The sequence below is a fragment of the Aspergillus aculeatus genome (assembly GCF_001890905.1).
Source record: "Aspergillus aculeatus ATCC 16872 unplaced genomic scaffold ASPACscaffold_10, whole genome shotgun sequence".
In the NCBI taxonomy this organism is placed as follows: Eukaryota; Fungi; Ascomycota; class Eurotiomycetes; order Eurotiales; family Aspergillaceae; genus Aspergillus; species Aspergillus aculeatus.
Window position 1 is genome coordinate 565012 of NW_017962985.1, and position 15586 is coordinate 580597.

The following is a 15586-nucleotide window of genomic DNA, read 5'->3' on the forward strand; positions in this document are numbered from 1 at the left end:
GCCCGGCCGCATAGCCGTGGCTCAGGTTACGAAAGAAGACGTTCACGGCCACGCTGACCTGGTCCTTCGCGGGGCTGGCCGTGTGCAGCCACAGCGGCGGCAGGAAGAGGACGTCGCCCGCGCGGAGTTGCGCTTCGTGCGGGAAGGTGTGTGGGATTGCGGTGATCGTGCTGTCGTCTCCCGTCTGGAAGACGTTGAGGGTCGAGCTGGAGGCGCCGGCGGGTACCTGGAGGTACGGGACGTCGCTGGGCGGGTAGAGGATCAGTCGCTTGTCGCCTCGGACTTGGCAGAGGACGTTCGCCATGACCTGTTTCCATTGGTGATTAGTTTGTTTTTGTTTGTTTTGTTTTTTTTTTTTCTTTAGCGTTGGTTGGAGAAGATCGGGCCTTCGCTTTCTCTGTTCTACCAAGACCGAAGTCAACAAGACAAGCACAAACTTACATCGTAATGAAGCCACAAAGTGACGGGCCCCGAGATCCGCAGCGGGGAACTATGCGCGTTCTCCGAAACGACCGAAAAGGCTTCGGGCAGGCGGAAATCATCCTTCAATCCCGCAAAGTCCACGGCCAGGTTGGCGGGCAGTTTCGTGGGCTGGTCGGCCGAGATGCTGCGCAGGTATTGGCGGCCCCCCGCATGCACCTCGTCCAGGAACGTGCCAAACTCCTTGGTCGTGTAGGCGAAATTCTTCGTCTGGAAACTCATGTGCTCGGACTGAGCCTCATGCACGACAACCTAATTTTACCGGGGTTTTTAGCTTGAGTCCAACCTTACAAGTTGATTTCCTGAAGGTTCAGGTACAGTACAGTAGTGTACATACCTTCCGGTCTCTGCCCACCGCGTTCGCTAGATATTCCTTGGTCCAGAGGTGAGTGCACGGTCCGATGTCCGATCCTTCTATAATGACGGGCTTTCCCTCGGCGAGGATCTGTTGGAATTGGGCAGCAGTTTGGATCTGGACGCGAGGAATAGGCGTTACATCCTTTGTTGTGGTGGTGGTATCGAAGCTGGTATTTGATGAGGTCGTCGGCAGTCCCTCTACCTTGGGAGGCGGTACTGTCTCAGGGACCAATTTCCATTCGTTGTCAACGCTCGAGTCGGCGCGCTTCAACAGCCAGGTGCCCTCCGTCCAGAATGTTCCGAAGGAGAAGCAGACAGCACCACCGCCTAGCAGGAGGACCTGATCCTCGTCTACTGCATAAGAGGCATGGCCCACCAGCAGAGGCCTAGGTGCTCCGCAGTCTCTTCCCAGTCCTATAGTAGATAGAATGCTGGGGCTCGACGTCGAAGGAGATCCGCTGCGAAGCTGGGTGGCGAGCTCCTTCAAATTAAGCAGTAACAGCTCCTGATGCGCAGGCACAATCTGACGAGGAATGCTGCCACCAGCAATCACTAGTCCCCACGAAGTCTGGCTGGCGGTCGCACCGAAGCGGCTGAGGCTAACGGCAAGGGGCGAGAGCCCTCGCAAGTCTTCAGTCTGATCCTTGACCTCCAGACAGTAGGACCTTTCGCCACGGCGGTGCAATGTCCAGGTCCAGAAGTCTTCCAGGATGACCCCATCATCACTCATCCCGCCGAATAAGACGCCGGAGGTGTTGTCGATGTTTGCCAGGCAAGCGCCGAATCGAGCCCCGGGGTTTCCGCCGCTGATCTCAACCGGTAGCCATCCGTCCCCGTTGTTGCTCCACACCAACCAGGTATCAAGGGTACTGCCATCGCTAGTCTTTCCACCATATACGAGGACATGGTCCGAGTCGAACGCCACTCGCGCCGCACTATGTCTGAACCTCGCCGTCGGGAGACTGTCGGTCGGGCGCCACTGATCGCCTTGTCTTACCCAGCAATCTTGAAACCCTGCAGCTGGTGAAGCACGACCTCCGACAAGCAAACAATCGCTACCAGAGAGGTGGGTGATTGTGTGACACATTCGGGCAGAAACGTCACGCGGAGGGAACGGCCAATGAGGCTTCACAGCATCCTTGGATTTGGAGTACAGATCGGTCGTTGCCAATCGCGTCTGCCGTCCTAGTCCAGCATGGTACCCAATAGAGCTGTCTTCGTCTGCAATAAGCGCCCCAAATCTTCTTTGCCCGACTCCGGCAGTATGGACTAGTTCGAACTCGTTCGATACGTTGGCCGAAGAGGCAGACAGTTCGGTCTGTTCGGTGGTCGGCACCAAGAATCCATCCTGGGTCGAGGCGATCAAGAGGAAATAGTGGGATGAGAAGAGCGCGAACTCCTCCCACTCGTCGAACGGTTCGACCTCGTCCAGAGAACGCCGCAGCGACCTGCTCACGAAATTGTCATCTGACCAGATATCCCAGAGACTCCTTGCGTGTGCATGCTGCCACCCGGCATTCTTGAATCGCTGCTCTTGTTCGTTTAATGAAGGGTATTCATGGATCGAGAAGAGAGGCGCGCCGAGCTTCTTGAAGTGTTTCATCATGGTTGACGCGAAAGGATGGTCTGGTCCGTCGGGGAAGAACTGCTCCAGTATGCAGAATCGGGCATCTTTCAAACTTGGCGTCAGCAACTAGATGCATCTTTCCAAAAGGGCTCAGTCGGGTTGTCTGACCATTGTTCAGCTGCGCGGCCCATTTCAAAACTTCATTGGCAGACGTGACATCCATGTACGTCAAAGAGACCTCCGCGAGGAAAAGAACCGAGCACTCGGCCGGAAGGACCTCTTTGCGCAGGACATCGTCCAGCTTCTTCAAGTTCTTCAGATCACAGCCGATGGCAATATAATGCTCGCTCTGGATCTGGATGGCACTATCGTCCGGCAAGAACTCTACATTTTCGAGGAGCTGCGTGATCTCCTCGGTCCTCCTAATAGCCGTTTTCTTATTGAGCATGAGCTTCTCGTAATCAACATCCACGAACCGCGTATCTTTACAAAGGGACTTTTCGGTGTTGAGGAGAATGAACGGCAGAGGATCACTACGAAAACCCGACTTAGTATACCGATTCCAGCATGCCGGGCAGTTTCCTTCGACTACGACTCACAATCCACATCCTAAGTTCAGGACGAATTTCGGCTTGCCAGAGGGTTCCGCCATGAATTTGCGCACTGTTTCGGCCATTGCGTGCATACGGAGCCAATAGCCACGGTTGATCAATGGCGACCGGCGCTGGGGCTTCTTCACGAAATACCGAAAGTAATGCGGTTTAGGGTAGTAGAGCATCTCGACGCTGCGTTTCGACACGATACTGCTATTATTGGTCTAAGAGAGTCAGGCTCGTAATCTATAGAATGGAGGAAATACATGGGTGGACAATGTAGATCGTGGCCGAGTATCGGCGCCGGCGCATAGTAGCAACCCCCGCGACGGAATGGATAGAACTTACTCCCATGACTAGATCGGCCTCTTTCTCAGCCTTGGAGAGAGCTGGCGCCATGACGGGCTTCTTAGTAGGAGCCGTCGCAGGGCTAGCCTCCTTCTGCGCCGTCATCATAGGCGACTGTGCGGGGGGTTTTGGGAAACACCGAAAGAAAATTGAACGAAGAGAAGAAAGCGGGATGGGAATAAATATTTTAGTCTAGTCTCTCCGTACTGTAATTGATCGGAGCGGCGGCGGGCGATCAAGGTGTGGCCCGAGCGTCAGGTGCTCGCTTGCCGCGCCTGACGCAAACCGCGGCAAAGACGAACGAACGGCTGTTCTCCGATCCCTCCGCATCCAACCAGTCCGCTACTCATCCATCCCTCGCTATTATTGTCAACTGGAACCTCTGCGATCGCTTTCCTTCTTGAGCTCGTGCAGCATCGGCTCTTATCGATCGTCGAAGTCTATCTTGCGTCTTTTCCACCAGCACCCGACGAGATATGCAAGGCGAACATCACCAACTGTGACGGAAGCGGTCCTAGGACGGGATCTGTTTAGCCCCTCCATTCAGCAACACTGAAGCTTGTCTAAACCCCGCAGTTGCCTCAGTTCAAGTCGAGAGTATTTTGCATCGCTTGCTTCTCGGTCGCCCACATAGCTCGTCAATTCACACGGTCATAGATTCTTTGCGCGGAGTGGGACGCGGTCGATCACAGCGATCGGCACAGACAAGATGGCGATGAATTTCGTGACGTTCAACCAGGACTATAGCTATCTGGCCGTCGGTAAGGGCCCTCCGGATCATCCTTCAGCTTAAATCATGCAATATCTCTTGACACTTATCAGCGACTTCCAAGGGATTTCGTATCTTCACTACGGATCCTTTCGCGAAAAGCTATGAGACGAAGGAAGGGAACATTGCCATTATTGAGATGCTTTTCTCGACATCCCTGGTTGCGCTGATTTTGTCACCACGTCGCCTTCAAATAACTAATACCAAGGTTCGTAGGACACCCTTGTGCACATTTGTCGGGCTTCGCGGGTTCATGTACCTTGACGAGATAACTGCTTTGTCTGCTACCTCGCGCACATGACGTATTTGGCTAACACTTTCTTCTTTCTCGATCCCACCTATAGCGCCAGTCGACAATATGCGAGTTGACATTTCCTACCACCGTGCTCGCGGTCAAGCTGAATCGCAAACGACTTGTGATAGTTCTGGAGGATCAGATCTACCTCTACGATATTCAGACGATGAAGCTATTGTATACCATTGAGACTTCCCCGAACCCAAATGGTAAGACAACGCTCGTCGCTGCGCATTCCTTGTATGTGGTCTAACTTCACTAGCAATCTGCGCTCTATCCCCCTCCTCTGACAATTGCTACCTTGCGTATCCCCTTCCCCAGAAGGCGCCACCCTCGTCGTTTACTCCTCCTTCTCACGCGCCTCCTGGCACCACACATATTTCACCTACGAGTGGTGAAGTTCTGATTTTTGACACTCTGAAGCTGGAAGCTATCAACGTTATCGAAGCGCATCGATCTCCACTGGCGTGTATAACACTTAACAGCGACGGTACACTGATCGCCACCGCTTCCGACAAAGGAACCATCATCCGAGTGTTTTCCGTCCCTGATGGTCACAAGCTATATCAGTTCCGGCGCGGATCGATACCGTCTAGGATCTACAGCATGTCGTTCAATACCACCTCAACACTTCTCTGCGTATCTTCCTCCACCGAGACCATTCACCTGTTCAAATTGAGCCAGCAGTCTCAGTCATCACACACCACTCCGTCATCGTCTTCGCCCACTGTTGCAGACAGGAGATATAGCCAAAGTTCCTTTGGCCAGTCGTCGGACCCGGATGATGCTGGCGGAGAGTCGGGCTCTTCTGAGCTAGCCTCCAGGAAACACAATGGAACCTTGATGGGGATCATCCGGCGCACCTCACAAAATGTCGGCAGCTCGTTTGCCGCGAAGGTGGGCGGGTATCTTCCCAAAGGTGTCAGTGAGATGTGGGAGCCCGCTCGTGACTTTGCGTGGATCAAACTGCCCAAAACCAATCAAGGTCCCGGCGCCAACGGCAGCAATGGTCCGCTTCGCAGTGTCGTTGCAATGAGCACCAACACGCCCCAGGTGATGGTGGTGACCAGTGACGGAAACTTTTACGTTTTCAGTATCGATCTCTCGAAAGGTGGTGAGGGAACGTTGACCAAGCAATACTCGTAAGTTTGCCTGTTTTGTCTTCATCCATAAACGGGGTCCATACTAAACATGCAAACCACACAGTGTCCTCGACGCGAACGACCGATTGGGATACTCAGTCATGGATTATTGAATTTGTCTTAGATACCATTCATTTCGATTCTTGCTCTCTTTGCCTCTTTCTTCGCCAAATCAAGTCAGTCGTTCAATGAGCCAGTCGCATTTTGTTCTTTCTTTGAGCGTCTGCATTTCAACTTCTGTGTGTCTGTGTCCCAACATCAAGCCCGTCTACATGTGCAAGTCACTATCCCTTCGCTCCGTCTTTTTCATGCTTCTTCTTTTCAGGTACTTAATTAGGGTTCCCTTTGTCCAGACTTCCGAGGACTTATTATATATGTGACTTATAATTCACCTGTGGTTGTGGCTGTGGCTGTCGTCTCTTTTTAACTGCGCGCGCGCAGAGTAAACTTCCCTGTTCCGATGAAATGAGGCTTCTGATGGAGATGTTTGGTGTATATGTATCCTCGGGCTTTACTACAAGGTTTCTGTAACTCAGTTCGCATTTTGGTTAGTTCTCTTCATCTCTTGCTTTCTCGCTCGACTCATTGTATGCCTCTTCGGTACGACATATCTAAATCATGTTATGGACCTCTCTCTCCTCGCCCAAATCGAAGATTTATTCACCACAAGCTGAAGTAGTCGTTCGTCACCGATGGTGCATTGCACTCAACATCAGTCACGTAATTGGAAAGCAACACAGTGTATGTATGACCTACATTGGTGGGGAGAGCACTTTCTCTGAGTCTAATATCAAACTAATCATATTCAATAGTCACGCAGACTGCCCAGAAATGTAGAAGCCAAACGAAACCGAAATTTGAAACCTCATAAATGATCATGCAAAAGACACGCGGAAGCAAAGAGAGATTGCAAATTCTTGGGCGAAATGCGGGTTGGCTGCTCTGCTGCTTTACTGAGAAGCTCAGAGCTGTCGACTCTTCTTGTAGCGCTGCCACCAGAACAAAGGCAGCAGACAGACACCCAAGGAAAATAGGTTACAAAGTACAGGGAACTTCTTGTGTCGTTGGACTTGATGCTTGGGGACCTGAGGTATCTCCTTCTCCGAGACAGTAACCTTTTCCTTGGAGTCAGCAGCAAGAGGAACAGGGATTGCGGCCCGCTCGGCCGCCAGCTGCAGTACCAACAAAGGGATTATAGGGAGATTAGCTTGGTCAGCGTCAGCCAGGACGAAGTCTGAGATATCCTCGGTGTCCAACGCTTTTAATCCACTGGCCCAGCGCTGACAGTAGGTGCTGGGTAGTCCCCGCAGATGGGCAGGGAGCGGCTTCTTATCAGGGGGACAGCAAGGCCGGACAAATTTCACTCTGAGCCTCGTCCCGTCGCGGGACACGTCGAGGGGCTCGATGTGGAACTCTTCATACACGTCGCAGTGAGGGTGATGAAGGCATGCCGCCCACATCGCCTCCTCGTATGGGCCAGGGATGTGCTGGTCCAGGAAATCGGCCTCCAACGAGATAAAGCGCTGGGGCCTCAGAAGATCTTCTGCGTGACCCAGAGCCTGCAGCCTTGGTGGCTGAAGCTGATATGCTCGATGTATGGATATTTCTTCATGTGTTCATAACGCCGCTTGCATTCACTGTCCGTGGACTAGACTACTGTTTAGCGCGATAGTAGGCTGGGCATTAAAAGACAAGAAGGCTCACAGGGACTGTTACTTCCGTACTTTCGAACGTCTGGGGTTGTTGGGATGATTGAGACTAGTAACACTTTAGCAGGCTATGGGACCGTGAAAAACAAGAAGAGGGCGCACTGGGGCTGTAGTAACAGTGCTCTCGGAAGTCTGGGGCTGCTGGGGATCATTGGATTTCTTTGTGGTCTGCAGCTTCTGTGTGCATTGATTCCCCTGGAACTCCTGAGTTTGGAAAGTAGTCTCCTTCCTGGATTGTTGGGCCACTAGGATGACACATGAATTAGACGCACTAATTGTGGTATTACAACGCCGATACAACGATCCAGCTCACAGGACTTGATCATCTCTTCTATGTAGATCCGGGCATCAGACGAAGACCCGATTTCATGGGGCATTTGCGCCCTTGGCGCCAATGCTTCGAGAAAAGAATCATCGGCGCAGCAGAGAGAAGCTCGAATCCGAAGTTCCAGGCTGCGGATGCAGCAAGCATCGCAGAGGCTCTGGAAATGACGCTTTTTGGCCTCCTCCTTCTGGTCGTCGTATCTTCTAGTGCGACCCATGGCTTCAAAAGGCCAGCAATGATGATCATGGAATCTGTGAACAGGAAAAGATGAGGTAATGGGCTTATCTTATACATATCAGCTCTGCCCCCTCTCCATGGGGCGGATCTCTGAAGAGCGCGATCCCCGCAGCTTCCTGCAGTGTAACATGTGCCAAAGGTCGAGTGTAGGCTTAAGCTCGCATGACGAGATGGTGACTACGCCTTGGACGACAAACGCTGCTTGTCTTCATGGTGCTAATGCGTTTGGAATCTGCATTCCGTGGAACTGTACTTTTGACGACCAACAAGAGATTGACTTGGGGAGGGGAAACAGAAACTGTGGGCAATGTCTCAAAGCGCGGAACTCAGCGCAAGTTCCGATTTGAGCGGCCTTCGTGTCCAGGGATGACTGGAAGTGATCTAATCAGTGTTGTTTCTGCTGGATATGTGCTCCGGGAGCTCGGATATACTGTCCGGTCCACAACTGGAAAGGAAGAGGTGATGTGTGCAAACGAGGCGATTGTAAACTCCTAGACGGCCAACTGAGACGCCGTCATTCGGTGAAAATGCCGCAAAGGTACTTCTTCAAGAACTTGGTATGAGCTTGCCTTCCAGCTGCAATCAATATGTCTTAATTCCACATTAGAGATATAGATGATTGGGATATTGAATTTGTAGATGGTATTAGTGCAGCATAACTATGCGAATGGTCCCAGCTGTGCCAATAACATCAAAGCACATGATAGAATTGTAGAGGTATTCACCCTACAGTAATTGAGGCAGGAGTAGAGGATAGTTGAAGTAAATAACTAACGTTAGTTGATGTTGCTGACATACATGGATAGTTCATTCTTCTATTGTAGTCGAAGGCTTGGCGGTGCGACATTACATAAGCAGCCTAGCTCCACAGGAGCGCAACGCCCGCCCGAGCGGCGAGGAACTGAGAGAGCTTCCTCTGCTTCCCCATCAACAAGCTTATGATTCCACCCCCCTCGTCATCGCCTGCTCCGTCAAGGTTTATTCTGTTCGACCTTTACCACCTCGGATACCCCGTTAGAGCATCTCTCTACGCTCTAGTCCCCCCCCATCCCCGATACCACACAGTCCTACTCGCCATATAATCGTCAGCAATGGCGCAAGATGGCGAGCGGTCAGCTCCCGCCGACAAGGGCAAGGGCAAGGTTGACGATGTGAAAGATTTGGCTGGAGGAAAGAAGGCACAGACCGGCGAGAAGCCTCAAGCCGACGGAAAGAAGAAGGATGAGGAGCCCCAGGAAGGTAGGCGATACATTGAGCCCGTGGCATGGGCGGGAACATCCCCACCCGACGCCGCTTCTGGCACCAGCTATGCCAGCTTGCTGTGGCAGTGCTAATCAAATGAATAGAGGAGCTCAATGAAGAAGACCAGCAATTGAAGAACGAGCTGGAGATGCTCGTGGAAAGATTAAAGGTATGGACACAGCAGCTGTTGCTACAGGCCCCGATCGATGACGTTAACGCTCCGCCTTCCTGCCTAGGAGCCGGATACATCCCTCTACAGCCCTGCCTTGGATGCGATCAAAAATTTCATAAAGACCTCGACATCTTCGATGACCGCTGTCCCTAAGCCCTTGAAATTCCTCCGACCTCACTACGATGACCTCACGGCGCTTTATGACAAGTGGCCGGCTAGCCCGGTTAAGGTGCGTCTTCTGTTGTATGACGGCGCGGATCGGAGCGACAATCTGACCTTATCTCAACTAGGACTCCTTGGCCGACATGCTATCAGTTCTTGGAATGACATACGGAGACGAGGAGAAGCTGGAGACCCTGAAGTACCGCCTGCTGACCAAGTCGGAGGACCTCGGCTCATGGGGCCATGAATATATCAGACACCTGGCCTTGGAGATCGGCCAGGAATATCAAAACAGGCTAAATGCTGAGAAGGATGTACAAGATTTGATCGACCTTGCTCTTTCTCTTGTCCCGTACTTCCTGAAGCATAACGCTGAAGCCGATGCCGTCGACTTGCTGAGTGAGCTCGAGATCATCGAGGAGATCCCTCGCTTTGTGGACGAGAACACATACGCCCGAGTCTGCCTGTATATGGTTAGCATGGTTAACCTCCTAACATACCCAGAAGACCAGCAATTCCTCCGCACCGCCCACGAGATTTACGTCACCTACAAGGAGCTCACCAAGGCCATCGTTCTCGCTATTCGCCTAAACGACACTGAGCTGATCAAGAGCGACTTGAACGCCACCTCGGACGATTCTATCAAGAAGCAGATGGCGTTCCTTGTCTCCCGACAACAAATATGGCTCGATCTCCCGGAATACGAAGAGGATCAGTTGTTCATGGACTGCCTCAACAATACCTCGATCCCCAAGCACTTCAAGTCACTTGGCAAGGAGCTCAACATTTTGGATCCCAAGATGCCGGAGGATATCTATAAGACTCACTTGGAAAGCTCGCGTGGTGCCGGCCTCACCAACGTCGATTCCGCTAGACACAACCTCGCCAGCGCTTTCGTGAACTCGTTTGCTAATGCTGGATTCGGAAACGATAAGATGATGCTGGTCGAAGGTGACAAGGGTCCTTGGGTGTGGAAGACGAAGGATGACGGCATGCTGTCGACCACGGCTTCTCTGGGAATGCTCATGCACAGAGATGTCGAGATCGGCCTGGATAAGATCGACAAGTACACGTACGCCTCGGAAGATCAGATCAAGGCGGGTGCTTTGTTGTCCATCGGTATCCTGAACTCTGGTGTACGGATCGACTCTGACCCTGCCCTGGCTCTCCTGAGCGACCCCGAGAATTTGGAGGCGAAGAGCGTGCCCATGCGGGTCGCATCGATCATGGGTCTTGGTCTGGCCTATGCTGGCTCCAACAAGGAGGAGCTGTTGGAGGTTCTTCTTCCGATCGTCGAAGACAGTGCGCTGGATATGCAGCTCTCTGCCATGGCTGCTGTCTCTCTGGGTCTCATCTTCGTTGGCTCTTCCAACCACCAAGTCAGTGAGGCGATTGCCTCGACCTTGATGGACGAGGAGAGACAGAAGCACCTGAAGGACAAGTGGACCCGTTTCATGGCGCTCGGTCTCGCCCTTCTGTACTTCGGCCGTCAAGAAGAGGTCGACGTTGTTCTTGACATCCTCAAGGCCGTGGATCACCCCATGGCTAAGCCCACCTCTGTACTTGCCTCGGTCTGCGCCTGGGCAGGCACTGGCACAGTCCTGAAGCTCCAGGAACTTCTTCACATCTGCAATGACATCATTGAGGAGAGCGACGAGAATAAGGGAGACGAGCTGGTCCAGTCATATGCTGTACTTGGTTTGTCGCTCATCGCCATGGGCGAGGAAGTTGGCCAGGATATGATTCTTCGCCAGTTCGGTCATCTCATGCACTACGGTGCCAGCAACATCCGGAAGGCTGTACCCCTCGCTATGGGTCTGATCACCCCTAGCAACCCCCAAATGAAGGTCTACGATACCCTTTCAAGATACAGTCACGACACCGACAACGACGTTGCTATCAACGCGATCTTCGCCATGGGTCTTTGTGGTGCCGGTACCAACAACGCTCGTTTGGCCCAGTTGCTCCGTCAACTGGCTAGCTATTACCACCGCGACCAGAACTCTTTGTTCATGGTTCGCATTGCGCAGGGTCTTCTGCATATGGGCAAGGGAACCATGACCCTGAACCCCTTCCACACCGACCGACAGGTCCTGTCGCGTGTATCGGCTGCCGGTCTGCTCACCGTCCTTGTGTCCCTGATTGACGCCAAGCAATTCATCCTCGCCGAACACCACTACCTTCTCTACTTCCTCATCACTGCCATGTACCCTCGCTTCCTCGTCACACTCGATGAAGACTTGCAGCCTCTGACTGTGAATGTCCGGGTCGGTCAGGCCGTGGATGTTGTCGGCCAGGCCGGTCGCCCGAAGACGATCACTGGCTGGCAGACGCAGAGCACGCCAGTTCTCCTGGCCTATGGTGAGCGGGCCGAACTCGAAGACGAGCAATACATCCCTCTCAGCAGCACTCTGGAGGGTTTGGTAATCTTGCGCAAGGTAAATATCCCGATCCACCGTGTTTTCGCTGACTGAAGTTCGCCTGCTAACTTGGAATGCAGAACCCCAACTGGGAGGCGGAGACTTCCGCATAAATGAGACGAGAACTGAACATGAAACTTTGCGAGCTTGAATGAGCGCCGGGAAATCACAGCTTTGGGATTCTTGGACTTAATGTATTCAGAACGAACCGGAAATACCTTATATCAATTAGATCAATGGATATAGGAAGGAGAGTGTTCCATGTTAAGAAGTTTACTCTTAAGATAGAATTAGTTTCAAGGACCCAGGTCGATTTACGTAATGCTTCGGTGTATATATAGTGTAGATTCTGGTCATCGTCGCAGCGGTTCATCAACGTCGTCCGTGTTGTATACAGAAAGATCCCGAACAGGAAACTAGGGCATAGGGCAGTGGAGCCCATAAGTTTTCCCCGGGTACCTTCAGGGACGCCGCCGCAATCACGTCGAAGGTTTTAGAGATAGGCGGCCGACTGCACTCTTGAAAATCCGACTTACTGTTAGTTATTTTTGTGCCTCTTCACCAACTCCAAATTTTGAGGAATCGCGGCCATGAAGCTCGACCCCAAAGCGATCCGTTACCTGACGGCGGAGGACTTTCGCGTTCTCTCGGCGGTATGCTACGGCCCCCTCCAAGCATTTCCCCGCCTTGACTCTTTTTTTTTGGTTGTCCATTTTATCTCTCGGAGCAAGCGCATGATGTATTGACCAAAGCTAACAGACAAATTTGTCTTTCTTGAGGAGAAAAGGTTGAACAAGGCAGTCGGAACCATGAAATCGTGCCGACGCCGTTGATTGCGCAGATCTCGGGCCTGCGCGGGGGCAGCGGGGTGCATCGATCGATCTCGAACCTTGCGAAGACGAATTTGATTGCGAAGGTGAAGAATGCTAAATGTACGTCTGCCGCTTGCTCTGTAATCGGGGGATATTCAAACCTTGTCTCCATTTCTTTTTTACTTATCATACATATTTTCTTGGGACAGACGACGGCTACCGGCTCACCTACGGCGGGCTGGACTACCTGGCGCTGCACGCGCACCAGAAGCAGAAGGTGATCTACTCGGTGGGCAACCAGATCGGGGTGGGCAAGGAGTCGGACATCAACGTGGTGGCCAACCACCAGAAGCAGCAGTGCATCCTGAAGATCCACCGGCTGGGCCGCATCTCCTTCCGCACCGTCAAGACCAACCGCGACTACCTGCGGCACCGCACCTCGGCCTCGTGGATGTACATGTCGCGGCTGGCGGCGATGAAGGAGTTCGCCTTCATGAAGGCGCTGCGCGCCAACGGGTTCAGCGTCCCCGAGCCCATCGCCCAGAACCGGCACACGATCGTCATGAGCCTGATCGATGCGTTCCCGCTGCGCCAGATCTCGTCGGTCGCGGACCCGGCCGGCCTGTACGCCGAGTTGATGGAGATGATTGTCCGGTTTGCGCGGTATGGGTTGATTCATGGTGATTTTAATGAGTTCAATATTTTGATTAAGGAGGTGGTCGAGGAAGACGCCAAAGGGAAGGGGCGTGAGACTGAGGACGACGAGAAAGTGACGTTGGTGCCCGTGGTGATTGATTTCCCGCAGATGGTCTCCATCGATCACCCCAATGCCGAGATGTACTTCGATCGCGATGTCAACTGCATCAAACGGTACTTCTCCCGCAAGTTCCATTTCGTCAGTGATGTGCCCGGTCCCTTCTTTGCCGACGCCAAGAAGCAGATGATGGCCAATCCGGGGAAGCGGTTGGATGTCGAGGTTGAGGCGTCAGGCTTCTCGAGGAAGATGGCCCGTGAGTTGGAGAGTTATATGCAGGAGGTTGGGGCCACGGGGGATGGGGGGAGTGATCGGGAGGATGGGGATGATGACGACGACGAGGAGGAGGAGGAGGAGGAGGAAGAGGGAGAGGAGTCGCAGTCGGATGAGCTCGACGAGAGTTCTCGACGGCTAGGCAATTTGAAGGTGTCGGAGGGGGGGCAGTAGGGATCTGCTGCGATGGATAAAAAGATATGATACGATCATGACCATAATGAATAGAACTTTTCTGGGACTTCGAAATTCTCTCTGCATCTCACGTAGCCTTTAGTTCGGTCGTAGGTCTTACCTTCTTGTTGTTTGCGATTATCCAATAACTTAAATCTTGAGATCTTGAGGTTTTACTGAGGCCACTGGCTGAAGTTAGAAATTGTCCGACTATGAACTTCCACTCCAAACATCTCTCGACCCTGTCCAAGGCATCCAATCGATTTGCACATAAGTGCAAAGAACAGGTAAATGACAATTACAGCATAAGCATTGAGCCAGCCATCTATCTCTGCATTATTCCCGGAGTGGAGTAAACTACCTGGTACTATCAAATACTACGGGCGCCGAAGCGGCCAAACGACGCAAACAACGAATTGCAAGAAAGTTCCGCTCCGGAAGATAACCAAACTATTCCGCACCTCCAAATCCACCACCACCACCACCACCACAACACTTCGCAGCACTCCTCCTCCTCCTCCTCTTCTCCCCTCTCCCACCCCCGACAAGGACCAGACACCACCAAAAATGGTCCGCAAACTCACGCAACTCGCCAAAAAAGTGCCCACCCGGCCGGAAGGCTGGGTCGGTCCCGGCGCTCCTCTGGAGGCGCGCAAGCAGGTCTTTCTGTAAGCCAAAGCCTCAATCCTAGCAATTCCCGCCGCTGGATCATTCCCAGTCCCCTCCCCATACCGCATACTACCGAAAGCCAAATCACCATGCTAATAATACTGCCCAAACAGACCGGACTTCACCATCGCCCTCATCCGCACCCCCTTCCTCCCGCCCCGCTACGCCTCCTTCTACGTGCCGCTCAACCTCAACAAGCTCGACATGCGCGACTACCTGCAGCGCGCCTACGGGGTCGGCGTGCTGGCCGTGCGCAGCTTCGTCGAGCAGCAGAAGGTCACCCGCATGAAGTCCAAGGGCCGGTTCGGGTACGGCCCGCTGCGCCGTCCGCAGAGCAAGAAGCGGATGACCGTTGAGATGAAGGAGCCGTTTGTGTGGCCCGAGGCGCCCAAGGAGATGGATAAGTACGTTGCTATTACCTTTACCTTTTTACCCTTGCTTTGGTTGGAGTGGTTTGCGTATGCAATACACGGGCTATGCTGTGTGTGGAAGATGTGATGTCCAGGTTGTGCTGTGCTGTGTGTCTGACGCAATGCTAATTCTCCGGCAAAAAAAAATAGGTGGGAGAAAGACCAATACTACAAGGCCGCCAAGTGGCAGCAGGAGATGCAGGACGCCCAGAAGCCCGAGGCCGGCATGTTGGCCCCCAAGAAGGAGCGCGAGTCGTACGCCGCCGAGGCCGAGAAGATCCTCAGCGGCGAGAAGCCCTGGCGGCCTACTTGGCAGGCCCTGGGGTTGAATTACGATCGTGCGGTGGGCGGGAAGGCGGCTACCAGTCCTAAGGATGGGTCGAGGTCGTGAGTGCTTGAGGTTTGAGGTATGTTTGAGGTGGATATGAATGAACTGGATATATTGCATGGATGATATCCAGGGAAACGATGAAAGGCGGTGAAAATTCCTAGATCTGGGAACAGGGTTGGCTTGTTCCTTTGGGGTTATGTATTTTCTTCTGGGGTTTCTTTTTCTTTCATGGTCGCGCTGTATTATATCGCTTTGGGTTTATAAATACATTTTCCTTTTCTCAGGTGGTTGGTTTGGTTTGTGGAGTTGGGGTGTGGGTTGATTATTTAGGGTGTATATTGATTG

The 15586-nt window shown here is 52.8% G+C and overlaps 6 protein-coding genes across 6 annotated transcripts in view; 4 read left to right on the top strand and 2 right to left on the bottom strand.

Annotated features, from left to right (window-relative positions):
* ASPACDRAFT_121391 (tRNA methyltransferase PPM2) overlaps positions 1 to 3504 on the bottom strand; it is a 5216-nt gene extending 1712 nt beyond the window's left edge. The window contains exons 1-5 of the mRNA XM_020196432.1: positions 3346 to 3504; positions 3004 to 3221; positions 2573 to 2937; positions 818 to 2508; positions 442 to 732 (exon numbers count right to left, since the gene is read on the bottom strand). Of these exons, the coding sequence (XP_020055108.1) occupies positions 442 to 732; positions 818 to 2508; positions 2573 to 2937; positions 3004 to 3221; positions 3346 to 3453 (2673 nt within the window). The 5' untranslated portion in view covers positions 3454 to 3504. The remainder of the gene's footprint in view (positions 1 to 441; positions 733 to 817; positions 2509 to 2572; positions 2938 to 3003; positions 3222 to 3345) is intronic.
* A 550-nt stretch (positions 3505 to 4054) lies between these two features.
* On the top strand, positions 4055 to 5664 carry ASPACDRAFT_44398 (phosphoinositide binding protein ATG18; the record flags this gene model as incomplete). Its single annotated transcript, XM_020201411.1, has 5 exons — positions 4055 to 4106; positions 4168 to 4322; positions 4459 to 4618; positions 4672 to 5551; positions 5616 to 5664. 5 exons carry the CDS (start codon positions 4055 to 4057, stop codon positions 5662 to 5664), a joined length of 1296 nt encoding a protein of 431 aa, XP_020055109.1.
* An 849-nt stretch (positions 5665 to 6513) lies between these two features.
* Positions 6514 to 7802, bottom strand: ASPACDRAFT_44399 (uncharacterized protein; the record flags this gene model as incomplete). Its single annotated transcript, XM_020201412.1, has 4 exons — positions 6514 to 7110; positions 7256 to 7309; positions 7363 to 7505; positions 7574 to 7802. The coding sequence occupies 4 exons, from the start codon at positions 7800 to 7802 to the stop codon at positions 6514 to 6516; spliced, it is 1023 nt and encodes a 340-aa protein (XP_020055110.1).
* Positions 7803 to 8729: 927 nt separating this feature from the next.
* On the top strand, positions 8730 to 12132 carry ASPACDRAFT_121399 (proteasome regulatory particle base subunit RPN1). The gene is made up of 5 exons (XM_020196433.1): positions 8730 to 9061; positions 9169 to 9233; positions 9301 to 9465; positions 9527 to 11836; positions 11899 to 12132. Exons 1-5 carry the CDS (start codon positions 8914 to 8916, stop codon positions 11929 to 11931), a joined length of 2721 nt encoding a protein of 906 aa, XP_020055111.1. The 5' UTR covers positions 8730 to 8913; the 3' UTR covers positions 11932 to 12132.
* Positions 12133 to 12331: 199 nt separating this feature from the next.
* On the top strand, positions 12332 to 13893 carry ASPACDRAFT_79578 (protein kinase RIO2). The gene is made up of 3 exons (XM_020205439.1): positions 12332 to 12471; positions 12606 to 12750; positions 12840 to 13893. Exons 1-3 carry the CDS (start codon positions 12409 to 12411, stop codon positions 13829 to 13831), a joined length of 1200 nt encoding a protein of 399 aa, XP_020055112.1. The 5' UTR covers positions 12332 to 12408; the 3' UTR covers positions 13832 to 13893.
* A 505-nt stretch (positions 13894 to 14398) lies between these two features.
* Positions 14399 to 15301, top strand: ASPACDRAFT_52994 (mitochondrial 54S ribosomal protein uL23m; the record flags this gene model as incomplete). Its single annotated transcript, XM_020202682.1, has 3 exons — positions 14399 to 14499; positions 14614 to 14904; positions 15061 to 15301. The coding sequence occupies 3 exons, from the start codon at positions 14399 to 14401 to the stop codon at positions 15299 to 15301; spliced, it is 633 nt and encodes a 210-aa protein (XP_020055113.1).
* Between the last annotated feature and the right edge of the window lie 285 nt (positions 15302 to 15586).